This window comes from Anguilla rostrata, chromosome 5, assembly GCF_018555375.3.
Source record: "Anguilla rostrata isolate EN2019 chromosome 5, ASM1855537v3, whole genome shotgun sequence".
Taxonomy (NCBI): Eukaryota; Metazoa; Chordata; class Actinopteri; order Anguilliformes; family Anguillidae; genus Anguilla; species Anguilla rostrata.
The window spans coordinates 47357510-47385438 of NC_057937.1; the positions used below are offsets into that span (position 1 = coordinate 47357510).

General features: G+C 43.8%; 2 protein-coding genes across 3 annotated transcripts; one reads left to right on the plus strand and one right to left on the minus strand.

Annotated features, from left to right (window-relative positions):
- abhd2a (abhydrolase domain containing 2, acylglycerol lipase a) lies at nucleotides 1-20407 on the plus strand. Of its 2 annotated transcripts, none has more exons than XM_064336711.1 (11): nucleotides 1-204; nucleotides 3319-3417; nucleotides 3701-3916; nucleotides 7180-7355; nucleotides 8527-8694; nucleotides 9128-9311; nucleotides 11511-11603; nucleotides 11938-12039; nucleotides 12408-12477; nucleotides 13064-13148; nucleotides 15536-20407. In XM_064336711.1, the coding sequence occupies exons 3-11, from the start codon at nucleotides 3708-3710 to the stop codon at nucleotides 15742-15744; spliced, it is 1296 nt and encodes a 431-aa protein (XP_064192781.1). In that variant the 5' UTR covers nucleotides 1-204; nucleotides 3319-3417; nucleotides 3701-3707; the 3' UTR covers nucleotides 15745-20407. The 2 variants fall into 2 exon arrangements, with proteins under 2 accessions (XP_064192781.1, XP_064192782.1); XM_064336712.1 differs by lacking the exon at nucleotides 1-204 and adding an exon at nucleotides 918-1389.
- Nucleotides 20068-27916, minus strand: LOC135255481 (retinaldehyde-binding protein 1-like). The gene is made up of 8 exons (XM_064336713.1): nucleotides 27709-27916; nucleotides 25654-25695; nucleotides 24910-25038; nucleotides 24369-24570; nucleotides 23294-23472; nucleotides 22939-23097; nucleotides 22708-22818; nucleotides 20068-22522 (listed from the first exon to the last, which is right to left on the minus strand). Exons 2-8 carry the CDS (start codon nucleotides 25663-25665, stop codon nucleotides 22376-22378), a joined length of 939 nt encoding a protein of 312 aa, XP_064192783.1. The 5' UTR covers nucleotides 25666-25695; nucleotides 27709-27916; the 3' UTR covers nucleotides 20068-22375.
- Between the last annotated feature and the right edge of the window lie 13 nt (nucleotides 27917-27929).

Below are 27929 nucleotides of genomic sequence, written 5' to 3' on the forward strand. Positions count from 1 at the left end.
TTAAAAAAGGTCGGCATCAGAATGGGAGAGGTTGTAGCTAGCGGGTAAAGCCAAGGCATCATGTCTCTGCATGTCTCCGTAAATTGAGAGTACACAAATGCCTTCTGGAATCTAGAAATGGCTAACAATGGCGCTATCAACATATGAAAGAAAACCGCATGGAAAGACACGGATCGAGGTCTGAAATCCGTGAGGGAGAGCCAGGTATATTTTGTGTGGGTGTATTTTGTATCGTGCTGAACTCGGAGCGGAGCTACGAGCTAGCTAACTAGCAAGCTAACGTTAGCCCGTTAAGGTAACGTTAGTTGCAACGTTATCTGAAAACATCTTAATGTGATAGTCCAGTATTCTCGTTTTCATTTTCCTCAGTTTGGGTAATTGGTTTAGCATGCTTGATATTAAGATTGCAAACATTTAAGTTTGCTACAGGCTATATGTTGACCAACGCACAAAACGTGTGTACGTTATTTTAAGTGGTTAGCTATCGATAGCTAATTATTAGGCAGCGGTGAATTGCATGAATAATGGTGATCTTATGTTGTTCGTTTGTTAGCAGTGCTTCGGCTTTGTAGGGATAGCCAATATTAAGTAGTCTAACGTTATAGTGTAGTCTAGTCGGTTTTGGGCCCTTTCTGTTGAGTAACACGGTGGATATCTAATAACGTTTTCCTGTACCGCCAGGTGGACATCTAACGTTATTCTAGCTATAGCGATCTGAACAGTACCTGGACGTTAACTATCGTTGGAATGCTGGCCAGAGATTTTTGCTGCAATAATTTTCCTTACCACACTTGTTAGCTAACGTTAGACATTCCAATTAATGCATCTAGCGTGTTGGCCATTTTTCGCTGCTCAGCTGACAGAGAAAACGCCTTGTATTTTCTGGCGAATTAAGTTACTCATTTGCATGCCAACCTTACTAGTGTAAAATAGCTACGTTGGCTTGCTTACTAAGGCTGTGATTTGTGAATTAACGGTATAACTAGCCTGTATTTCATTTGGTTAAACTATTTTGCCAGAGTGATCTTGTTTATGCCGTTTAGCAGATTCTGTCGGGACATAGGTACGATAAGTAATGTTATTAATCTTCGTATTTTCTAGACGGGTCAGAAAGCCAGCCACGTCATTTGCACAGTGGGGGAAATGACTATGCAGACTTCCTTATTTGAATAACGTTACAGCAGGGAGCGAGATTGTGCTACTGTAAATTGGTAGCTATAGCTACAAACCCCGGATGATTTTGTTAGCTGAACACACAAACAAGAGGCGGGTTACGCCTCCAGACGCTAAGAAGCACTTGGTTTCTGTGTGGTTTTGACAGTTCGAGGTGTGTCACCAAAGATCTCGGAGGCCATTTCTATAGGCTTGCTGGCCACCTAAAACATGCAGGTACGTAGTTTTATTGCTGACTACTAGACGCAGAGCTGTCATTCGTCTCTTCATTCGTCTTTGTAAATTGCATGTCTGGTGTCAGTGGCCAAGCATAATTTTGAAAATGGATACTTCTCCCGAGAAACTTTTACGAGCATGTACGATTTTTGGCGTTAGTTCTAGAACCCAACTTGTCTTCTCACGTGCACGACAGGGCTTGTTGTTTTGAGACATTGTTACATGTTTTTAAAAAATGTTCCAAATCTGTAAGAGACATGGTTTTATTTTATGTGTATTTGTTTTATTTTCTGCTACGAGTTGTTAGCATAAATGTATTTTGAAAACGTGAAAGATACTTCAGTTTCATGCTCGACTTTTTCTTTTTTTTTGCTTTTCACAGGTCGCTAAAATTGCATAGCCAAGTTAAATTATACTGGTACAAGCCAGTATTTGTACCAATATAAGTAAATTTGTACCATATATGAACAGTAACTATTTCGTGAGACAAGGTTCTTGAACAATAATGCGTCTTCTTCGGTCACTGCTTTCTCCTTAAGAGGCGGTCAGACAGATCTAATGTCTTGTCAAAAAAGGTTGCTTTGAATACTTTGTGTTAATCTTGCAGTGAGGTAACTGGTTAAAACTTGTTTCTATAGCCAGTGCCTCAATATTCAGTGTGGCACTGTGGAGAATAATAGGAGACAACTGTGGGTAGAGTGAGTTGAAGGCCTGCTGTTTATTTCATTTATGTATGTAGCGTATAGTTTGAGTTCTGAAGAAAATTGATCAGATCTATAGTGTATTGAAGACAGAATGAGGATATTTGATCCTTTTAATCCTTGTAAGTCACTAGCACTATAGGGTGTTGGTAGACTGTAGCATGCCACTTCTGCAAATTTTGATGTTTGGTCAGAACATTCTGTTCAATTCCTGTTTGAGAGCATGATTTACTTGTTGAATAGCAGATTGGTCTTTTAAGATGTACGAATATCAGTTCTTTCACCATGTACGCTAGAGGTCTTATAAAATGTTGCCTAGCTCTGTATCCTCATAAAGATAAACCTCAATGGATTTTTAAAAATGTGATATGAGACGGCCTTACTTGGAGATATTGTTTGAGGGTTGTACGGGGATTGCCAGGGAGATAGGACCATGCTGTAAACTGGGCATGATAGTCGGGGTGACTTTGAGGTAGACTTAATTCTTTTAAAACTCACCATGCCTTGTGTGAAGTTAACCATTTAGGTCACATCTGATTGAAATTACAACATAATTTTATATTCAAGGAGCCTTTTGATGTTTCTACCAAGAGAAAAAGTGAACGTACTGGAGGTGTAACAAACTCCTACCTTAATGTATGTTTGCCTGTTTTCCTTGCCAGGCTAGGTGACAATACCAGGCTTGCAGAATGCCACAATTAACCATTTTTCCTCCCCATTGCTTCATTGTCATTGTCCCCTGGAATTTATTTTACATAAAACACAGATGACTATGGCATGGTTTAGTATGTCTGTGTAGAATACTTCTCAGAGTAATGACTATGGCATGGTTTAGTATGTCTGTGTAGAATACTTCTCAGAGTAATGACTATGGCATGGTTTAGTATGTCTGTGTAGAATACTTCTCAGAGTAATGAATATGAAGTACCGTTTGTATTACTCTGAGGCTCAAGAAGACCGACAGAGTGTAGGCTAGTAGATGCAGCTGTTTCTTTTACTGGTGGCAATTTAGTATTTGGTTTTAATTTGTTGCTGATTGTTGATGATTTGTTCAAGGGTAATTTTTAATGGAATTTCAATGATATGATAGAAGGGTTTGTATTCTGAATCTACAGAAAAATGGGGCGTGCATTTGTAAAATGTTAATACTGAATATTTGTTCTGTAAGAATATCTGTTTAAATTTTTTTCCTTAATTAAACAGGACCAATTTTCTTTTTCTTTTTCAGATTTGACCACATCACTGTGACTCAGAAACTTTGCACAGGTCAAGAAGACTGTGGATGAGATAAGGTCTTATTTTTATACACAGGAAGTGAAGCCACGAGGTGAGCAAAGTCCTGTTTAAAGAATGGCGTCTGCTTGTGCTTGTTGCTTCCTACGTAGTAATTCAACCGTGTTTAGTCCGTGCATTATTCCAGTACACACAGCTGTCAAAACAGGTGGCAATTTGTACTGAATGTTTCCAACATTCATTCCTTTTCCTATATATGGATTTGAGATTGTTAGAGAACATCCATCTTTCATTTTGTTTTGCGTTTTGTTTTTCTGGCTTTGCGCTGTCTGCAGCCGTTGATTGTTTAATGTAAGGTTTACTTTCCTGTCTCTCAGATCCACCATGAGTTCACACGAAGCCGAGGTGCACACCATTTCCCCCGAGCTTCCCGCCATGTTTGACGGGGTGAAGCTGGCGGCGGTGGCCACGGTGCTGTACGTCATCGTGCGCTGCTTGAACCTGAAGAGTCCCACCGCTCCGCCCGAACTCACATACCAGGACACCCCCCTCGTCCGCTTCCTCTTAAAGTCCTGTCCACTCCTGACCAAAGAGTAAGCACTGTCTGATTGATAATTAAACAGCATAGCACAGCTTTCAATTCTCCAACTTCCAAAAGAAGGCACAGGTCAATTTGCTGAAAAATGGCTTGTTTTGAGAGGAAATGTGGAGACGTGATGGAAAATTAGCTATTTCTATTCTGCACACTTTTTCAGCTATAAAAGCTTTGGATTAAAAGATATTATGTTGCGATTATATTGTATGAATTTATTTGCAATCAAATAAGATTAGTGTGAACACAGTGAATATGATTTAATTTGGTCTGTATTCCTTAATGAGCACCCTTGTGGATTTTGCGTGCTGTGGTTGTCTTTGGAGACTTTCCTGTGTTTGTCACGTTAACTTGTTTGTTTTGATATCTTGAAGTGATTCATGGTTATTTACAAAAGGCAATGGTTTCCCTTAAAAACTAAGTGATATTTGCCTGACTGTGTTTATCATATCAGTCTGAAGCAAAAATGAATGCAACGTTTGGTAGTGTTTATTTATAACTAATGAGTAATCGCCATCGAGCAAGAGACTTGGGATGTTCCAGCTTTGGATATATCTATGTAAAGCTGCTGGACTGCATTCCCCAATTTGTTCACTGTGAGTCTGAAATGAAGAGGTCTCTGCAAATACAGTCGAGGACTAATGAAAGGGCGCATTTTAAGGAATATTGTCATGACAAACATTTATGAATGTCAGTGGTCGGCAATCCATGTTGTTCATTTGCTTCCTGTTTAGTGACGTAGGCCTGCTCTCTGAGCAGACAGCAGGTCTTCTGTACTTTTCTCCGTAGTGCCTTGGAGTGGTTATTTAACACACGTGCTGCGTAGCTCTTTTGTGGTAGTTCTTCGTATTCCTTCCCTGTTTAAAGTGAAACAAGGCGGTGTTACGCAACGCCATTGTTTCCAGCGCAGTTGCCACATTGCAGGCTGATTCGCAGAAGTGATTACGAAGCCGCCTTCTCTCTGGTTCAAAGGTATTAAACTGGCTCAGAAGATGAACCTTCAACAGAATACTTATCTGGCCTTTCTCCCACAGAATACAGGGTGGATTAGTGGATTACTTCTAGAGTATTTATCTGTTGTTTCACCGTGCCGCCTCCTGAGAAAATGTTCAAATGGACGGTTTCTGGGCCAGGCAGAGCAGAAATGACACGCTGGATACAAAAATGGGGAGCCGCTTTCAACTTTTTTTTTTTTTTTTTTTAAGTCAACATGCTGCTAGCAGACAGGCCTCCTCCTAGGTTTCCTTCTCTGGGCCAGATCAAGGTGTGTCAGCCAGAAGCAGCTGGGGTGGAGTCTGCATCCGCTTCCGCTGCCTGCTTCTTCTCAGATAGAAGGGCTGAGGTCCAGCAGTCCCCTCCACTGAGCGCGTGCGGCAGGTCGATATAAGCCAGCCGTGCCAGACCTCGTCTCTTCCTTTAGTGTTCACTACAGAATGTTCCAGAGCGCGTAGTTAGTCCAAGCTTCGTCTTTAATCATTTTATTTCTTTGAAGAGCATATTAAAAGAAAATCTTGTTACATCAGTCTCGTGTTTCGCTGAGCGAAATTAGATTTTCTAGATGGTTCTAATCTTGCTTACCTTCAGCAGGGCAGAATGAGGTTTTCTGGGTGGTTCTAATCATGCTTACCTCCAACAGGGCTGAAGGAGATTTTCTGCTTGGATCTAATCTTGCTTACCTTGAAATGACTTAATTAAAACTGGGTATCCTCTTGTGTCCTGACTGGTTGCCTGGTTATGTAATTCTTACAAAATTGTCTTGATTGTTGCCCACTTACTTTTCTTGGCTGAATGGCAGTTTCAGACATTTTTTTGAATTCTTAAGCAGTCACAGTACTTGGGAACTTGTCACCACAACCAATCTGTTGATTATTGACTTTTTTCATTGAATATTATAGCCTTATCAGATTAGTGACTTTGATATAGGATATTCATCTCTGCAAACTGTTGGAAATGACTGCGCAGGTGTGATGTTTTTTCATAATTCATGTCGCACTTTATATCATGTCCCCTCTCCAAAAGTTGAGCCTCGTGATTACGTTATAGATTCACGTTATCAGACATGGTAATAATGCATTTTGATGACTGTTCTCAGGAAAGCTTAACAAATTAGCTTGCTGTATTGTGCTTCGTTGTTAGGGGTGTTTTTGGCTGGGCACGATGTGTAGGTCAGGAATGTCCTCTAACGTAAGAGGGTCAGGGCTCGGGTAATGCGGTTTCAGCTTCAGGGGAGCTGGGGTAAGACGAGGCATAGCCTAACAGTTGGCATGTCCGTGCACTTTGCTCTCTGCGACTGTTTACCGTCACAGCCTGTACCAGGCGGCCCGCGCGTGTCCTCTGCTGGATCCGCCTGCCCTTGGCCGCCCCCTCCCTGAGCGAGCGGCCCCAAATCTCACCTTTTACTTAATCAAGCGTTTTATGGAGAGCCTAAGCTTCGCATTGTTGCTCGTGGCGATTCACAGGCGAGACCAGTAAGAACAATCGTGCTGAGATTTTCGAGGCCACGCCGTTCTAAAAGAATTATCATGCGAGACCAGCGCTCTACCCTTCCCATCGCGTGTTTGAAGGTGAGCAAGAGAGAGAGAGAGAGCGGAAAGCCGATGGCTGGGATACGCACGCTAAAGAGCTCCAGTTTTGCAGTGCCTCGAATTTATTGGCCGGCCACGCTAGAGCAGCGGGCGACGAGCTGGCCCTTTAGGGTCACCTGACAGAACGATTAGCGTGAAATGTGCGATGCGTAGTGACTCGACTGCTCACACGGTGGACTCGCTGTGTGCTGCGATGCGTGAACTGAAGGAGCTGTGCGGCTTTCTAGAGCCGCCCACTTTTGCGTAACTCCATGGGCGCCCGGAAATCCTCGCTGTTGTTGGGCTTTGTCGTTTCCCCCCCCTCCCCAGTGACGCGATTGCGAACTTGGAATTTTTCTTTAGCTTAAAGGTCATGCTTATCTGTTCGGTCTGTCAACATTCCAGTGACACACTAACTTTGATCTTTGAACAGAGAACGAGTCCAACGCATACACGAAAAAGTCACTTGTCCCCTCTCAGGACCTGTAGAAATGTCAGTGCACCTTCCCTGCTTTCAAAGGACCTGTTGTGTATTCTTCAGGAGCTACAACGCCCAGACGAAAATGCTGTTGTCTTTTCGGAATGAGCCTGAGCCAGTAATTCACACGTATTTCCAGTCATGTGTCTCTGCTGTCACAATAGCAGTACGATCATTTTCTCGTCTGTATACCTGAACAGTACAATGTTGTGCTTGTTTCAGGTACATTCCTCCGCTATTATGGGGCAAAAGTGGACACTTGCAGACAGCTCTGTACGGGAAGATGGGCAGGGTCAGTTCACCACACCCATGTGGGCTGAGGAAGTACCTGCCCATGCAGGACGGGGCTACAGCAACCTTTGACCTCTTTGAACCACTGGGGGACCATCATACAGGAGGTAAGGAGGACTTGAGGAAGCATTCATGCACTTATATTCATGGAAAAAGGACACAAGTGTTAAGTCTTTATATGTCTATAAGTCTACCAGGGGGTACGTTTAGGGATTACTCTGAAGGAACTATGTTAACTCCTGTGCATGATGTAATACGACGTGTTGCAAGCATGGAAACTACACTACCAGGTATGGCAAGCACTGTAACGTGTGCAAACACACACTAACTAAATATTGACCGTGTCATTCCCTTTTTTTTTATTTTACCATATTCTGCATTGTCAGTTCACCCGTGTTTTCACATCACAAGTGTGCTACTCCTTCAGTACACTCGGTGGCCCCAGCCAGAGATTACTTTGGAGACCACACCGTGAGACCCATGTGCAGCATGTTTACATATGAATTAGGATAGATAAATAAAACGTGCCCATCTTAACAGTCCTCACACGCAGGCACCACGGCATGCCGAGGGTAAAAACAAAAATTTATCGCCTCACAGGGGGTTCCAACTATTCCGGTAATATACGTAAAACCCCTCACGAGCGCCAACTCGTATTAGAATAGCGTTGAAGGGAGTGCATTTTTAGCAGCCTAGCTACAGGAAGTGACATACTGTACTCAGTCACCATTTGATCAGTCTTTCCAGCCGTGAACGTGAAGTGAATCTGTCCTGTTGATTCAAGATGGACGCACAGACCCTGTACATGTCTCCCTCAGGCAGCAGCTGGTTAACCTCTAGCGCCTGGTGAAAAGTTAGCGGTAATTGAACACTTGGCAAATGGTAACCGGAATGACCATATTCCCAGAGGAACAAAGGCAATTGTGTTTTGCCCTTGTAGACTCCTTGTCATATTCAACTAATGACCAAGCCCTGACATGAACTAGCAATATCAAATCCATAGGGCTCAGCCTGCATTCATGGTAAATGATTTTACTGATGAAGTCAAGCATGCGCCTGTTTACTGGTGGGTCAAAACCAGTGCCTTTTTCCTATTAGTTATTGCAGCCGTATTTCTTACCCCTACATGAGGTCACCTATTGACTTTGTTTAAGGTGGAGCATTTGCATACACACATGCATACCTCGTCATGGCTAGAGCTCTTGTTGTCTGAATGATTTGGGTACTTGCAAATGTCTCAGCGTACTGTTAGTCACTGTGGCATGTTTCTCTTTTCAGATGATGTTACCATGGTAATCTGTCCTGGAATTGGTAACCACAGTGAGAAGCATTATATCCGCACGTTTGTGGACTACTCCCAGAAGCAGGGCTACAGATGTGCAGTTCTAAATCATCTGGGAGCTTTGCCCAACATCGAGCTCACCTCCCCTCGAATGTTCACTTACGGTAGGGCCTTTTCCTCTTTAGGTTTACTTGTTCCATTTGTTGCTTTACAATAATGCTACAGTAAATTTATTTTTAGTAATGTCCTTTTATTAAACTGCTTAGAAACTGTGCATGCCACACAAAGGAATTCATGTTATGTTAATTCAACGTAATGGAGAAACAGTTATTGACTGGAGGAAAAGCATGGGAAATGGTAGGGTTTGGTGTTGTGTATTTAAAAATAGGCACACCTTTCAGTTTCATCAGTATCTACCAGTAAATGTATTGATCCAAATAATCTACCCTTTGAAATGCTTGGGGAGTTGTTTATGTGAAAATGTTTCAGAAAAATGTGTAGATGGCGGTGCAAAGCCCCCCCTCTCTGCGAGGAAGGGGACGCGAGCGGCCGTGTCTCATGCCCCGCCCCCTGCCCCTCCCCCTCCCCCCCTCGCAGGCTGCACTTGGGAGTTTGCGGCCATGGTGGGCTACATTAAGAAGACCTACCCCCAGACCCAGCTCATCGTGGTGGGCTTCAGCCTGGGCGGGAACATCGTCTGCAAGTTCCTGGGAGAGAACCGTGCCAACCAGGAGCGGGTGCTCTGCTGCGTCAGCGTGTGCCAGGGCTACAGCGCGCTCAGGTGAGCCCCCCGCCCGCCGCCAGCGGGTACACGGGGACCACACCCGTACCGCCAAAAGGGCTCCGGCCCAGTGCCCTGGTGCAGAGGAATCCTTTCAGCCAATAAGCTGCAGTGTGAATGGGTGACATGTGAAAGGTGCACGCTTTGGCAGCACATACACTAAAATTGGAACCATTACTTGCGAAGGCTGTGCAGGTTGTGCTGTGTAAAATATCTGCCAAGAAAATTTGAATGCTGCCATTTCCTGCTTCGCTCTAACCACTTTACTGGAATCCTAGTAGGCTGCAGGGTACGTTTTGACTACCTGCTACTGTTGCTTTTGGTGTTGTATGAAGGGGTCTCTTTAGTGTCAGTAGGCACTCAGGGGTGCAGTGCCCTTTTACAGTGCCCAGCAGGTGAAGGAGATGGGACAATGTCTGTCTGAGCTGGGCCACTGGGCAGTGCCCATCTGCCCGCAGAGATGCCATGTTGATTCTCCTGCGTACTGTTTTGTGCCAGTCCAGTGCCCCTTACCAACCTCATCTTGGGTAGTACAGTAATTGGAACAATATCATGACAAAAAGACACGCCTCTTCATTCTGTGCAAGTCAAGGAGGAAGTCACCTGGTTTTTAGTGATGTACGGATATTTCATCAATTTAACACTTCCTTTCCTTAAACTGCTAATTCAATTGTCAGTTTTAAAAGCGCGATCCTGCAGCTACACCGTTAACTGTGTTTTTCTCCTCTTACCTGTTGGGCTTTAAAAGTGATTTGACTTGCTACAGATGCTGTTGCTGTGCGTGTGAAACTATCTAGGCAGTGAAATCAATTGCAGTTTGTTCCCAGTTAAAGGTCTCGTGAAGTGTGTAAGAACATCTATTTTTGTGGCACAAATATGTCATGCCATTGGCTAACGCCGTGATGAGGGGAGGGACCAGAGGAGTATGTACAGACAGAATGAAATCCATGAGTTCCACATTAGGCTGTCAAGAGGCTGCTTTCCATCTTGCTGAAGTATTTAGTGTTTAACTCCTCAGCTGTGTTAAAATGGCATTCTGTGTGCCTTGGGTTGTTTGTTTTCAGTTAGCTTCAAGCCTATGTACAGGAAGGCACTATCTTATGTGAACAGCAGTGCTGTGTTGCTATTTATCATAAACATGAAAAGTTCTGTCATTGCCACAGGCATGAATTTCTCTCAGCTATTTTAGGCTGAAGCAGAGTAGAAGTACTTTGTTTTAATCAAATTAAGTTTTTGGTTTTTGAATTGTGACCTCAGTAAGGTTATCGTAAGCGGTTAGTTTTGTAAAACTCTCAAATGGAATAATGTAAGGTAAATAAAGGCATTCATTTTTGTGTGGATTTGCTAATTATTTTATCCCATGACTTTTTTATAGAAGTTGATTTTAGCTAAGCCTATTACCTCCCCAAAAAAACTAACGCTGACTGGATTTGATGTCCTGACCACCTGTTTGACTTTAATACGGGCTCACAGAAATAGAGCATGACACAGCGACTTTTAATCTGGAAGCAAAAAACACTTTATGGGTTTGGAACTGAGCCGATGGGCGTGTCTGTCCGAGGCCACGCCCCCCCGCAGCCTGAACAGAGCGGTCACAGTCCGGCCCCCGCTCTTGGCTGGAATGTGGAACAGCCTCTCCGGAGAGTCAGCAGGCCAGGGCAGGCTGTGTGCCAGAGGAGCAGACGCACCCACCGTTTCCTCCACTGCTGGCTTTATAGTCCCTCTATGTAGGGCACTGCTAAAGCAAGCCTAGTTTTTTTTTTTCCCCCCCTTGTTCTATCACCGTCGTCACTGGCACCATCTGTTGAATCTGGTTCAGGGCTGTCTAGACAGACTGTTACATCCCTTGACTTGACAGTCGCTTGGACATATCTACATATTTCTCACCAAACATGCGGGTGTACGCACAGATTTATTTTATTGTAACACTGGGGGGTTTTCAGCTGTGACAAGATTGCATCATTTCAGCTGTCCATGATAAATAAGATGCCTGGTATGTGGGGGAAAAAATGAAATGCATTATAATCTGTATTCAGTCAGTAATTGTTATGGTCTAACCCCCTCAGACGTAATTGTACCAAAGCCAAACATGCATAGCCTAGTGCAGACGGTCACAGGCGTCCATCAGTGAAGCGTGGGATTATCAGGCTGTCGGTGGGGAGCAGAGCGCTCACTTCCTGTTTTTCTGTTGCGACTCAGGGCTCAGGAGACCTTCCTGCAGTGGGACCAGTGCCGAAGGTTCTACAACTTTCTCATGGCAGACAACATGAAGAAGATCATCCTCTCGCACAGGTAGATCCACCGTGCCTGCAGCCTGGGAGACATTAGTCAACAACCCCCCCCCCCCCCTCCCCCTTGGCCCTTGGCATACCCATCTCCCAGCTGGGAGAGTGATGAGAAAAATAACCGCGCGCCAGTTCGTAAGCCTGAGCCTCTCATTCGCGCTGAATCTGAGGCTAATGGCTAGCCGTTTGGGCTGCAGTAGTGAATTGGAAAGCTGGATGTTTACAGTGTTGAGGCAGTGAAATGAGCGCGTGCGCTAGCTGATAAGACCGGTCCACATAGAGCAGCACTCTCTCTCTCTCTCCGTGTGCTGGAGGGTGACTGTGTTCTCCGTGTCTGACAGGGGCAGCCTGTTTGGGGCCGGCTCCGGCAAGATGCAGGACGCCGATCTGAGCCGGCTGTACACCGCCACCTCCCTCATGCAGATCGACGATAACATCATGAGGTAAGGGCCGCGCCCGGCAAGACAGACGCTAACTGCCACCGCCTCTGTCTCCGTTTAGGGTTATTAGTGTTAACGATAGCGTTAACCTCATTGACTGCCGCTAACCGTTCTGGATGTTTTAGAGTTCAGAAGTTAGCGAGTACGAATTGCTCTTCTTAGAAAGCATTCCATGCACACACACTCCCTCTCTCTGCCTCTCCCTCTCTCTGCATATTTATGCACTGTGTATCCACAGTACAGCAGGAAGTCGCCTTTCACTGTTGGCACTTGTCCCAACGAACAGTTTGCATATTTAAAACAACAGGTCTCCCGTCCCTGCTGCCAAGCCGTTTTCTGTGCGCTAATCTGCCTGAATATCCGTTTGCTAGAAAATTCCACGACCACGGCTCCCTGAAGGAGTACTACGAGAAGGAGAGCTGCGTGCATTACATTCACAACGTGAGTAAAACCGGCACATCATCGCACGTTTATTTCAGCTGTGTGTGTGTCTGCCCTTCTTTTTGGTCCCTTTGCAGTTGTATTGTAGCAAACTTACGCTAGTCTAGAGACATTTTTATAGTGCATTAAAGAAAAAGATGCCCAATGCGCTTCAAGCCAGCTATATAAAAGAGGACTAAATAGGTGCTGAGCAGCCAGGACAGTCTTTGCTGGGAGTAGTCTGAAATGAGGAAGGTTTGAGCTCAGGGCAAGACACTTCTGAGGAACACGTGGCAGGCGTCGAAACGTCAGTTTTCCCTGTTCATTAATCAGCGTCTTTCTTCTCTGAGCTGTTTGTGCTCCAGTGTCCCTTATTTTGAGCAAGTCTCAGTGAAGTTGTCCGGGTAAGGTGTCCTTTATTATATTTTTTAAATTCCTATCATGTTACAGCTGATCCTCACAGCTTATCTTTGCCGTTTATATTTGCTTTTTAATCAGTTGAAGTAATGCTTGTTTTATGCGCGTTCAAATGTAGTTGTGACTGTAATGCGGCGAATTTAACATCATGTAATATGTGTACGTTAAGCATATTCCCTGCCTGTCACAGGTCAATGTGCCGCTGCTACTGGTGAACTCTGCAGACGACCCACTGGTGCACCAGTCCCTGCTGACGATACCTCGCACACTCGCAGGTACCGCATGTTCTCATTACTGTCACCCTTTGTGATGAAGTCATTTATTCTGCGGGGGTGTTTGTGATGATGGTAACTCGAGTTCTGGTCCATGGGAGAGGAGTAAGCGCTAGAAGTGGGGAAAGGTTAGCGGAGCGGGCGGGGCTGTGATGCACCCTGGCAGGAGAGCATGAAGGCCGACCTTTGACCTTTGCTCCCCTGGGGTCGGCTGTCATTAGATCAGAGGGGAAAAATAGAGCGCGCACATGTGAGTCCTGAGCCAGGACTGGGGTAGGAATGTGTGGCGTGACTCGCCTGAACAGACGGACCGAAGGAAAGGAATGATTCTCCCCCGGTGTTGAGCACGTTCCTGACGCTACGTGTGAGTTGTGGCCTTCGCCTCTCCGACTGTGCTGAGGCGGTCTGCGGGACGTCGTAAACAAACGGGGCCAAAGCCAGCACCCGACGCCCGCGCGCTCTCCCCCTCCCGGCCCCGCCCAGGCGCTCCTGTTGCCAGGCAGCCTTCGTGTGTCCCAACACTGGATTGCTACCCAGCCAAATGCCTCACGCCCATGCATGTGCCTGTGAGTAATTAGTTCTCTGGGACCTCTAACAGCTCACGGATAGGTGCAGACATGCCCGTTTCTTTGTGTGCTGAGCGGGCGGGCCGGGCGGAGCAGCCCTTCTGGGCCCTCAGGAATGTGTCTTTCATCACCGCTTTCTCTCTTCTGCTCTCCTGTCTTCCTCTGACACTCCTCCTGACTTCATGTCTAATGTCAGATAAGGGCCACCCTCATTTTGGGTCGCTATTTGTTACCGTTGGAGTCACCTGTGATTCCTTCCTCAAGTGGCCTGTGTGCCGGTGGGTGGAGTCTGCCTCCTGTCAGCTCCTCCTCACAGGAGCTCTTACTGTTAGGGGCCCAAAGTGTTAGGGGCATTTCCATACCTTCATGACTCTAGTGTGCCTTAGTGAAAGAGGCAACAAAGACTTTGCCTTTGACATCGAATAATAATAATCAATAATAGTTACTTTTTTTTTTACATACTTTTTATTTCTTACTAATTATTGAAAATTTAGAAATAAAATGTCATCACAATAACTGTGGAGAGTGCTTCTAACTTGCACAGCAGACGTCCTTGAGCCGGATTTAGGATTACCTCATTGTTGTAATGATCAGGAGAATTACATTGTTGGAGGCTCGTGTAGGAGAGCTGGCTGCAGCTATAATTAGACGGCGTCTTTTAGCCTTTATCATCTCCACGCCGACGCGCAGCATTCGCTCCAGCCCGCCTGATGCTCCTGCGCCCTCCGAGCCCAAGCCATTAGCCACGTCTGTCACCGGCGGCCGCGGGGGCCGAGGGCTCCGGTGTCTGGGCGCGCCAGCTGTCTGTGCGTGTGCCAGTTCTGTCACACGCGCAGGGGAAATGAAGGCTCTCGCAGGCGGCCATTACGGCTCCGCTGTCACACTTTTCCCCCACTAACCCAGTTTGCATGGAGTTTGGGTACCTGGCTCAGGGGAACGGCAGGGAAAGTGGCAGGGCTCCCACGGGCCTTCGGAAAGCGCCGGAAAGTTTTGAAAGCGCTAGGATTTTGAACGCTGGGAACGGCCGGCTCGAATCGGTCACTGGCACTTGAATTGAAGTGTTTGAATCATGCAGGTGTCCTTGAGGGTAATTGAGTTTTCTGCCGATGTGTGCGCAGTTTATACGTGCCACAATAATGGAAAGGCGGTCTGCTAAATCCAATGACATTGTGTTTTGAAAAACAGTCTCCCATTAATAATCTGGGTATAGTGTGAACTGATTACATGTAGCTTGCAGTACACGGTAAGAGAATTCCTGTATTTAACAAACAACGCTCTTTAATATGTTGAAAGATGTCCTTGATGGTCTTGGAGTGTGATTGAATTTTGCCGTCTCCTTGTCTGAGTACAGTGAACAAATTTTGCCAAATGGAGGTTGGTCTGCTCTCCTTTAAAGATAAAAGTATAAAATGCTATAGAAACTCCCACCGTAATGTGTATGATAGAGCTGTGAGCTGGTGAGAGAGTGCGAGGCCATTGGCGTAGAGAGCTGACTGCAGAGGCACCGCAGGCCCGAAAAGCACAGCTGCGCTGCCTGGCTTTAAGTGCTGTAATTAGCCAGACGGCGAGAAAAGGACAGTCCTGCAGTCAAAGAGTTATTGGGTATCGGGGGGGGGGGCGGGGGCTGGAGAGTTTGTGCTGATGGTACGGGCGCAGTGTCAGCTTTCCGAGTCACACCCATCACCTCTGCGTGGAGACGGGAAGCGCGGGTAGCGGGGCTGCCTGACTCAGCGGGACCCGCGGCCGACGAATGGGACGGTCTGCCCGTGGAAGTCACCCCTGCCGATACTTATCCCCCCCCCCCCCCCATCCCCTCCCCCGCAGAAAAGAAGCCCAACGCCATTTTTGCGCTGACGCTGCACGGGGGCCACCTGGGCTTCTTCGAGGGGGCGGTGCTGTTCCCGCAGCCGCTCACCTGGATGGACAAAGTCATCGTGGCCTACACCAACGCCATCTGCCAGTGGGAGAGGCAGAAACCGCCGTGCCAAAGCGCTACCCAGCCGGAGAAGCCCTGCTCGGAGGAGAAACCTTAACCCCGCCCCCCACACACCCCCCCGCCTCGCGCTCCACACTTCACTCCCCACACCGACTCCGCCTTCTCACCACTCTCAGCCTATGAGCAAGGGACTGCAGCGGTCTGTTTTTGCTTTTGTTTTTTTTGTTCTGTTTTTGTTTTTTTGGATCATGGAAACCTCTGCTTTTAACACATGTACACGTGTACAAAGGGAAAAGGACACATTCAGTAAGAACTCTGATTGGTTAAAAATGAAGAGTGGAGGTCATGGTCAGAATGTTTTGCTGGTTGGTTTTTGACATGGCGTTCTACTACAATCAGCAGGCTTGGCCCAGTATAATGCGAGAGCGGGGGAAACATCTTACATAATGTATGACCTACAGGCCGGCTCTTCACTGCTAACCTGAGGCCTGGGCTTCGAGTCAGCAGTACAGAGCTCCTCTTCATGCCTTTATGTAATACGCACAGCATGAATGATCTGCTGGACGTGGCTGGAGTGTCGTGTGGCTGTTACCGGAATGTTCAGTCCTAGTCCTTGAGGGTCAGTAACCTGCAGACCTTTGAATTTGCAGATGACTTTCATCTTGTGTACAGGATAAGTTCACTTCCTGTCCAAAATAACAAAGCAAAGCCAAATGAGGGTGAAACGGCACTGCAATACTCCTGGATTAGAATGCCCCACCCCCTGCTTTAAACCATTCAAGACCATGTGGGTTATTGAGGGGGTGAATGGCCTTTTTCCATTCATGGTTTACCTCTTTTTTATGGCATGTAGAGCAGTTTTATTGTTTGTTTTGCACAGTTCAGTCCAGGGTCTAAGTGCTAACTGCAGGGTCATTACCTCAGCCTCACTCGGGCTGTGACTGGGGTGGGGGCTGTTTCCACGAGTAGACTGTTAGTCCTGTTCTTGCTCTTAATTATGGGTGAGCAATTATGTAGAATTTCAAATTGAAGACCCAGGTAATGGACCCTGCACAAAAAACCTATCCATTTGGAGTCTGGTAGCCGGCTAGTGTTGAAGGCACCGCCTGCGTGTGGCTGGAAGCAGTGGGAGGGGAGATTCCGGTGGGTAACCAGGCCTGAACTGTGCTCGCAGCTAACCGGGTCCATGGGCATTCCGTTTATCTCTGCAGTTTGTCCCAAATCGCGCTTAAATCACGCTTAAAATGCACTTTATACTTTATACTTTATATGCCACATTTTATTTTACGTGCACCTTTTTTTTATAAGTATTGGAAAAACTTCGTTTATTTTTCGATCATTAATTGTTTTGTTCGGATTTTTACTGATTTAGAGATTTTGGTTTGAATTGCAGTAGTAAAGTTGATGTGATTTGGAGAATGTGCGAGAGGGAGAGTATCTTAAACCCAAATGGGTTTAAAAACTGCAGTGATCCCCTTGTCCTCCCATGGATCATTGCATCAAATTTGCCTCAAACCTTATTCTATTTTTTATTATTTTCCCTCCTTTTTGCTCTGTGCTTAAGGGCTCCATCGAACATCCAGCTCGGTTCTGTGTCGGAAGTAACAGGAGTGGCGTGTGGGTCCTCAGCTTGCTGCAGTGTACAGGGTACTGTCATACCAGCCTGAAGACTGTCGAAGGGAGGCTTTCTCTAAGGAAAATCAATCCTACACGTGATTTAGTTTAATCTCGCAGGCTGTTCGTCTACAGTCAGAAGTAATGTACAACACGTGTCAGCACTTAATTTGAACCATCGGTGCCTCTTCCTGAACCAACATCCGTCTCTTACATGGGGCTGTGCGGTGCATTATGGCACTGGCTGTAGATGCATCAGTGGATTCAGACCTGTGCTTAAACATTTGGCTTAACCTAGTATGACCAACTAAATTGGCTGAATTATATTAGTCCTTTTCAAGAACAGACGTTTTAACAGGGATCGCATTGGAAAAACTTCTTAAATCAGCTGTTAATATGTTGAGCGGTTATAAAGTGTCTGCCGGTGTGGAGATGTAAATGGCCCGTTTTTGGCCGTAAACGCATTCATTTCTTTTCTAGAACTTCCAAGAAGCGGAAAAATGTCCCTGAACTTAATTCCAGAACTCCCCATCTGTCAAATCCTTCAGAAAACCACACTTTTTTTTTTTTTTTTTTTTTTTAGTGTGGAATGCATGCCTCGACAAACTCGTGTTTTGCAGTAGGCTGTGTCGGCATGTACCGGAATGTCCGTTGGTGATAATAAGAGAGACACTGTGATGTATTTGAATGTCGTTACGGGAGGGCATTTCCATCTGTTTAGTGAACGAATTAGTAGTGGATCCAAGGCCCCGAACTGGAGGCTCGGCAGTGAAGTGCTGAGCCGCGCGCGTGGTTATCGGAGATAAGCGTTAGCGGTAGCGTGTGTAGAAAAGCCGCCGTTTTCCCCCATGGCTGGCCTCACGTGCTGTGTCCTGGTTTGGAGATGTGTAATTCTCTGCTGATAGCCTGAACGGCAGGGGCTGTTGTTTACTGCCAGCGTCTCCCTGCGGACGTCAGCTCCCAGGTTACTTTCTGGAGAGATCGCTTATATGTATTACGTACCGTGTCTTAATGCCTTTGTTTCGTTTTATGTATACGTGAAAGGGTAACTTTATTGTACCTTACTCCTCCCCTCACACATGTTACGTTGATCGGATGTGTCTGAAAGAAGAAGAGGGATAAGCACTTAGACAATCTATTGTGTAAAACCAAAAAAAGAAGGTATTTCTGGCTTATAGATGGATCTGCAAGTTTAGTGAAGGTCCTCCGTTCTCTGATTTTACAGCAGTCTGAACCGAATGGTTTCTGTAAATGTGATATAGCATTTTTCATTTTGTATATTAAAGTTGAATAAAACAATATTCAGTTTACAGCAATGATCTTCAGTGTGGCAACAGTAACAACAATGCACCATGGGGAAAAAAAAGATTTTTGGAGAATTTTTAAAGCAGATATGGACCTTCTGTAAGGAGCAGCCAGCTTCTAATCTCTTTAATCTGCTTGGCCTGATTGACAGCCCATTTCCTGTCTCAGTGTCAGGATGTTTGAGTCTTGCATAATTATATCACACTTTGCTTTAGGTTACTCTGAATTTGTACTTCCACACTGCTGCATTTACCACAATAGACTGACTGTGTTCTTCTGTGTAGCAGCACCGCCCTCTACGGTCAAGCAGTGGAACTGTTGACTGAAGATACATATAGGACAGAGTTTGCCAGGTGCCTCCTAGTTACATAAAGACAATTGACTGGAGCAGGTTTTCACACCCAAGTTTTACTAGCAAACTGAATTAAAATATGCTTTCAGTTTGTAAACTGAATAACCGTAGTCTGTCAGTGAGGTCATTTTATTTGATATTTTATGGTATGGCTCTGAAATGACCAAGCAGATTAAAACTTACTTGCTCTTATACCAGCACAAAGCAAGGCTTTCCTGTACTTCCTGTTATAGAGAAATGCATTATGCCTTTTTTCATTCAACTTTGCACAAAAATACAAATTTTGGATGTATATCTCTGCTTCAGGCTAGTTCCAACAAGATGTGTTGTCCTCAGACTTAATTTTTTATGGTTTTATATTTTATTATTGTTATGTTATTCTATGTGTGTATGCTTTGGAGTGCAAGTTCAGACAAGTTATGGGTGTATGTTTCCATCATATCACCACTCAGTCGTTGAATTAAATGTCAGCCATCACTGTAATGTGGAAAAATGGAGATTTTGGGACTTTGATGAATACTTACTCGGTGAACATGTACATTGGGGACCAGAGGCAGTGTGTTGGTGATTGTGGATAATATTGTTAAATTGATTTTTTCAATTAATCTAAAGGAAACTGTTCTTGGGGGGAAAAATTGTGGAAACTTCTTGACTCAAATGTTAACATTGAAAATGTAAAATACGTGCAGTTTGATTTACTTCATATATAAGTGGTTTCCAAAATGTTAGTTCAGTTTCTAAAAAGTTGTCATCGTGTGATACTATGTTCCAATTAACACATGAAAGTGGTGAAAATTATTTTCTTGACTGCCACTATTATTCATCTGGAATTTTATACAAGGGACCATCATTCTAAATGTATTCCAGATGATATTTCTGGTATTTCATACAGACCATTTAATGTTTGATAACCAAATGATTGGATTTGTACCATTTGAGGTTGCCAGGGAACTAGAGGGAGCATTTGCTATAATTGGTATATCAACATCTGGTTCCTTCAGTTTAAAAACTAAGAACTGTGATTTATACACTTCTTACCAGCACTTGACAAACCCCACTCATGTCACCAGTGGAGACTGAGGTGAGTTACAGGTCTATTTTGGAAGGTTAATTTGACCCATTAAAAAAAAAAAAAAAAGAATTTTAAAAAAATAAGAACGCCTTCTGCACTGTCCTGGACATCTCCAAATTTCAGCACAGATTTCACTGAGGTATTGGAGCAGGGTTTTTCCAGAGTCAAACACAGTGATTTATTTTATCATTGTTTGCTCCATTAACATTTATAGCTTTAATTTTTTTGTGTTTACAATACATATAAATGTATGCTTCATTTTTTTGGTCATAAAAATATAATTTGACACTGTTGTAACCATTACAGTACACATCCAGCTCACTTGTGTGGTTTTGTTGGGGGGTAAAAACAATGGTGAGTGATGTAATATTTTAAGGAAAAAAAAAATTGTGTTTCAAAATAAATTATTTTCTTGTATATTTGTGTCACGTTTTTATTCTGTCTACCTTCATGATACCAAGAAATTATTTGTGATTAATCTGAATCTGTTTGGGTGCCCAATTGGAAGTTTTCTGGTATAGTGTCTGTATATAGCCAATTTTAGGCTGTATATAATCATATAAAGAAATGATTTTCTTGAGATTAGTTGTAATTCATGAAGCTTATCTAATGAATGACAATTTCATCCGTACTGAGCCTTGGTGTGGTATGCAGTGAGCCTGAAGACTTTAATGTTACCAAGAAGCTCCACTGGTAATGAAGGAGGGTTGGAAACATGATCATGATATTTCCTGATCTTATTTTATGTGCAGTTTGAAATATATATTTTTCATTTAAAATCCTCATGCATTTAAAAATGGCAGTAACCCACTTATAACCTATAAGGAATTTGTGTTGAAGGTTGAATCATGGCAACAACAAAAAAAGCAAGGGCTTCAGGCTTTCGTACTAGAAAGGCATTTGGTCTGTTTTTATATGTAATTCTCATTTGTACATCTGAAAAAATAACCACAGAGCCCTCTGGTGGCCAAAATATGTGGAAACGACAGCCGAACTTGGTGAAAAGCATTGCTCTACAGTGCATAAGTTAGTTCAAAACACCGTTGTTTTTCAGTCTGTTAAATAGTATAATGATTCATTGTATTTATGGGAAATTAACTGGCTTGCTAAATGAAGTAACAAAATGGAAATATCAAAACTTTACTGAAAGTGGCCCATCAAATATTTCTAGTCCATGTTGGCAGTGTTTTTTTTTTTATATAGGATGAATAATTACTCCAGTGGTTATGAGCACTAGAATTCACCTTATATATCCTGCTTTTAAAGCAGAATTAACCTTGCCTCGCCCACTGCCGTTCTACTCCCACTCACTCATACTATATGTAATCTGTGGAGGGTTGATACACCAGTGCTGTGATAGTTGTGCAATACAATATGCGATTTATGATGGGATAATGGAAAGACCCCGCAGGTAACAAATCTACTGTTTCTGACTACAGCTTTAATTTAGGGAAATGAAATACTTTGTGATTAATTATTTAAGGTTGAATGTTCACTTTAAAGAAAAATGGTTCAATTGAAACAAATGAAATTCACCATTTACGAAGTACAGATAACCAGGTTTTATAAACATTTCATTGTAAACATTGTGTCTTTGTGACATCTTTTTGATATCACTCTTATAAGACTACAGAAAATACAACAGGGGTAATACTGCTTTTCAGTTATCAATAAAAAAGTCCTAAATTTTTTTGCCTTCATTTTGCATATTTCTACCTGCAGTGTAGCAGGAAGTGATGATTCAGGAGGCACTGGGCCTGTTACGGACAGGACTGCCACATTCCATCAAAACAAGCAGAAGGGGGAGGGGGATCAGTCAGAGGTGCACATTCAAAGCAAACCTACACAAGAACAGAGGAGTCCTAAATCAAGGATTGCTCAACATATCAGAACCAACCTGCAGTGAGACTTAACAGTTGGGAAAGAGGTCCCATGCAGTGTCACTTACCACGTTGAATTAATACTATTGGACAATATTGTGGAGGGATGAAGATATGTGGAATGCCTGCCCTCTTTCCTACAACCCAAGAGTCCCAGATCCAGGTCCCTTCTTTTCCTTCTTTGTCTTTTTCCATGTTTATAGCCAGTTTTGGAGACACAGTGGAGCCTCTACTAAGGTTTGTCCAACTTTGTTATGTGAACACCTGCATGGCATAAATTAACCTCTTAAAACAACAAGGTATCTTGAATACTTACATAAGACATCATCTAAAATGTGAGCTGTTCAGCTTTGGTCCTGGGGAGCCCCAATCAAGCATATTCACAATCAGAGACCCTCCAGGACCAGGGTTGAGTGCTCCTGCTCTAAAAGTAACAATCTCCTATACATTGTTGTGTGTTTTTCCAGAGTCTATGAATCACAGCATTGTTTTGTGGGGATAGTGATTAGAGGGCGGTGTCCTCAGATCCAAATAGCTTTGAAGCCGCTGCCTTGCCGTCATAACTGGGGGCATTCCCGTCAAAATCAGACGGGAGGATATCGGCCTCGAACTCCTTAAAGTAGTTATCCAGCTCTTCGCCGTGAATGAATATCTAGAAACAAGGGCATGCGAAAAGCTTATTTAATATGCCACCATGGCTAATTATGACAGGTGGTATGTCGTGCTCTGTGAACATTAAGGCATATCAATAAGTAGAATGTTGCTAAAAGGGCTAAATAGCATTCTCTCCAATGATGAGTTTGATAGTGGTAACTGCATCCATGTTCATACTCTCACCCTGTCCAGCAGTTTGCTCTTCATGAGGGGTTTGGCTGCGTTGAAGGTGGTAGTGAAGTACCAGGGCTGATGGATGAAATGGACTGCCTTGAAACGGGCTGGGAAGGAGTCCTGCTCACAAGAGAGAAACCACACGTCTCCTTTATTAGTCTCTACAGAGCTCAGGCAGGGTAAAAGCATCACCTGAAAAGATGTGTTGATGTAATGGCATGAGCAGTTCCGTGGTCTCACCTGCAGCATGTCCACCATTTTCTTGAGCTCAGTGGGTTTGATGCCAGAGGCCTGCTGCATGGTGAAGCCCTTGAAGTTCTCGATGATGCAGAAGCCATTGATCTGAGTCTCCTCGTTCTCTAGAAGCTTCTCGAGGATGACACAGTAAGCGCGCAGGATCTGCAGAACACAAAGGGTTGCGTGCAATATCACAAAGATTTGGCCATGTCTAGTGGGCACATGCATCTCTGCAATCCATGAGCCTTGACTCCTAGCAGCCATTATAAAACATAATGTATTTGTCGTTGTTGTGCTCAATGTGATTTGTTTTCAAGCATGAACAGAGACTCCTAAAGCTTTATGTCGGGCCCCCCACCTCATCGAAGGTGATCTCCTCATAGTCCCAGTTTTCGATGTTGAAGAGCAGCACCACACGGCCGTGCTTGTCCCTGGTTGGTAGGATGCCAGGGTAGCCAGCCTCGATGGTGCTGCGCACAGCTTCTGGGGTCAGGTTTTCAAACAGCTCGGGATACTGCTGCCTGAAGCGCACATAACCTGCAGGGGGGTGGGGCGGTACAGTGACCACAGCGATGGACGGGTCATGGGGGGACCTCAGTGAAACCCCCCCAAAAAAGCCTAACTGTAGTATTTAGGCCAGTCTGTTACATTACTGCAGTGCGTTTTGCATGGTGGACAAGCACAATGGCACCCCTGTCTCCCTTGTTTTCCAGCCCGTTGCTATTCAGTGCTGTAGCCTTCCACAAGGACCAATTAGCTGCCGGCGTGAGCGTTTTTCACATGCCGTTCCCCTTTCTCCATTGAGGTCCCACTTTCATGTTGGCAAAGCTCACTGATGTGAACAAGTCTATCTGTCATATTTTTCCCCGGAACTGAGCGTAAATGCATGAGGTTCCAGTAGCTCCTGTGATTTGAGTTTTTGTAGGAGCCCCGGGCGATCAAAGCATACCCCGTTCCTCTGCTTCCCCCAACGCCCCTGTCAGGCCGTCACAAACATAACCTGCCCTATTTGTCTACAAAGAGCTTCTTTGTTGTCAACACAATGTCCAACACTCAAGAGTTTTTAAAAAGCCCCAATTAATGAGCAACACTTTTTTTCTCATTTCCATGAGATGGGCAGGATGTAAGAATACAAAACAGAAGACAAAAAGCGATTCTTTTGTATGTTACACAATTGCCCCTGAATCACACACAAGGCATGGCAAAGACCTTTCAGGAGTATGCTTATTGCATAGTGAAGACCAACCACAATTTTTTCCTGGAGAGGAAACCATCCTTATATAAAAACCGTTCAATCTGGGTATTTCCGGGGGAAAAAGATGCAATTACATGAATCTGTTCAATATAATATTTTTATAATGTTAGTGGTTTCGGTCAATGACATTGGTTGGCTATTCGTGTAAACAAATTAGGCTATAGTGGGTGGTACGTACCCTTCATGAGCTCATAGGACCTGTTCACGTCGTTTTTTCGGGCGCGGATGAACCTCAGGAGGAGAGAGTCGGGTTTGTCCCCAAACGTATCGTGCACGCCTTTCGTCAGATCATCAATGTCCGCGTTTTCTTTGATTATGGTGCGCAGCTCCTTTACGGCGGACACGCGTTTCTCTTCAGTCTCGTTAAGCTCGTCCTTCGCCTGCAGTTGGCAACAGGCAAAGACTGTCAGGTGTCGATGTCGGAAGAAAAGAAGCATATCCGAGTTGTACAGAGTGGCACAGGGTAACGTAATAAAGATTGAGAATAAGCTGACATAATAGGATGAAAATCTAAGTAAGATAAAATATTATTTAAATGATAAAAAAGCCAACGTTATTACTCATACTGATAATATCTAAACGCTAACCTTTTGTAAAATTATTGCATATATATGCTTCACTTTTTATTACTGTTAATTCCAATTAACAGTAGTTTAACATCTTTCAACATAATACATAATAGAATGAGCGCATCTATGCAGTGCAGAAACAGCATATACCTTCTGCACAGTGTGGTCTGGCAGCTTGGCACAGGGCCCGAACACAGGCCCATGGTCCTTCACAGTGAGATGCTCCAGCTTGCCCCGAAGGGCCTGCTCCTCCTCTGACACCATACGGAACGTTCCGGTCTGGGCAGAAACAGACAGCCAGACCCATGAGAAGTTCAGGAGCACTAATGAGCAAATGCCTTGCCAGAATGAAAATCATCACAGCCAAAAAATAACCTAATTCCTAGGCTGGGCCAGAGGCTGGGGCCTCTTTTCATGCAGATCAATGAGTTCCACGCTGAGAGACCTCTAATCTCACTCACATGAGTTTGAGAAAGCAAGGTTAAACCCTCTCCGAAAAATGAGATTAGGAGGTAATTCTTGTGACTTCATCGTACACCTAACAATACCATCAAAGCTAAAAAACAAGATTTGTGTGCCATGGAAAATTGAGTTGTGACCAGCAATATTTAGAAGCATGGACACATGCATTATTCTAGCAAATAACTAATCTACCTTAGAAGTAAACAGTTGGGTTGTGGGTTCACAGAAGGTTCAAATGAGCAGGACCAAACCCACCAACTCAAATTATTTGTACCTTCTTTTACATTTTATAGCATTATATGCAGTGTCTTCCCTTACAAAGACTTTACAATGTAATTGTCATACCATATGTCACTTGTTTGCTTTACTGTTCACATTTTCATATATTCATAAACAAGTAAGAGTTTGTAAAATATAGAAATATTTACTTACAACAGCAGCCATTTCTTCAGATTCTTACTACAGCTTCACAAACTGTGGTAGCAATGAAGAGAGCAGTTACTTTGTGCAAAACAGTTTGGCTATTGTAAGCGTAATAGTCTTGCTTTTGTTTTAGATTTATCACATATCCAACACAGAGGAGTCCATGATAAATACAAGCATGAGTCTTCATATTCTATGGTCATGAGTTCAGCTTTGTCTAAATCGTGTTAAAGGGATCCTCTCTGATGTTCATGGGTAATGAGAGTGTCTTTAAAAAACAATTTATCACATTCACTTGTCAAACACGAATGTTGTATGTTGACTGTAATGACAACTTCTACAGACAAAGTTACTATAAACTGGCACAGAGGGCCTACCAATCATATGGTATGAAGCTTAAATTTGTTGTTTTCTAATTATTTCAATTTAATTAAACTATTAATGAAAGTTTTGCCCATGACAATTCTTATTTTCTTGTGCTAGAATGACACAAAATTATATGAAAAAGCATTATACTGGACTCATTCAAATGATTCATTCAAAATCTTCTGAGTGCTTCAGAGGAGCCTTCATCACCAATTAATCAATCAATAAATCGAACCATCTGTATTTTGTATCGTGGGTTTAACAATACGGCTGTCACACATTGCTTTAAAGTGGATATTTTCCCTAGATAACAAAAAGTTTTGCCTTGTATTAATCCAGTTACACAAATCCCCTCTGATCTTTATGATCTACAGAGACTGGACCAGGTTTTTACGTTGAGCTAATTTTGATTCACCAGCCTTAAAAGCCTTTCACTTGAGCACAGTGTTTGCAGGACATTAAAGTCCCCTACAAACTGGGCATGTGATACCATAGCACCCTGCAAATGTAGCCACTAGACCATACTACCCCTTCAAAGATGTAGCATGGAAGATAAGGCACGCCTCCATATAGGCAGTACGCTTCAAATCATAGTGCATCAAGGACAGCAGTATGCCAACAATTCACATGTCCAGTGCTGTACTGTCTCTGTGCTCCTGGTGCCTATGTGACTCTTTTTCATCATCATCATGACAAAACACAAGCCTTCTCAGCTGGAAATCAAACAGCTTTGATAACACCACTAAGAAGCAGCTAACAGTACTAAGCACAGGATATATCTGAAAGCACCATCCCTTATACACTGTTATGTTCCTATTAAAATCCACAAGTCATGACAGCTCCAAACATTGTGCACAGAGTACGGTTCAGAGTGATTCTGAACATTCATCTTATTCTACACTAAGTACTTCTACTCTTATTCTACACTGAGACAGTAAGGGTGAAGAGTGCTTCTAACTGAACGCATTGTAGCGAGCTCCAGGTGTCTGTATAAGGTCACTAATAGAATATATTTATTAGTTAAGCATTCAATCACTAATTGCTCACTACTGGGTATAAACTCACAGCACCTGTTCTTAGATTAGGATGAGCTTGTATTAACATATGTTTCCAGTTCCATTATTTTAAGCAGAATGTGATTAAACCTTGTGAGGCTTTTATAGTGTGATTACTAATGCCAGGCAGTCAAACCATTATGTCTACAACAGGGTTATGCAATCTTGTCCAAAAAAAGGGCCAGTATGGGTGCAGGTTTTTGTATTAGCCTAGCACTACAACACCTCATTTAACTGTTTAACTAATCACAGTCTTCAATCAAGACCTTGATAAGTAGAATCAGGTGTGTTAGTTCTGGGCTAAAACAAAAACTCCACACTGACTTTCAGATAAGTTTTGACACCCCTGGTATATAATTGAACTGAACAGTAGAGATAAAAAAAGGGTACAATATACAGTCACATCCGTGCAGACATGGACAAACATTTATACCTCCATCAGTTTGCGCTAGCTATGAATGTAATGTACATTCTATGTACAATTTTTAAAACAAAGATTTTTTTCTAAATCACTTTGCCTAGATATTATGAACCAATAAAAAACTTTGCTTCTTACTTTGACTAACAAGAACATCCGATCTAAACACTATAGCCTCATAAATGCAGGTGTGTTGAAGCTGAGCAGCCCGAGGTCGGTCCTTACCTTGTTGGAGACCTCTGGTTACTGTGCTGGCCAGGAGGGTGCGAGAGAGGGAGAATGATTGACAGGCAGTGGGGAAAACACTGCAGAGCGTGAGAGGGGAAGAAAGGACCTGTGCGGTTTTGGAGCAGCCAGGCAAAATGATTTGTAGTGCACCCCCACTGTGGGATAAGCCCGTCACACAGTATTACTCAGAGCAGACTTTTAATCTAATCAACATAAAA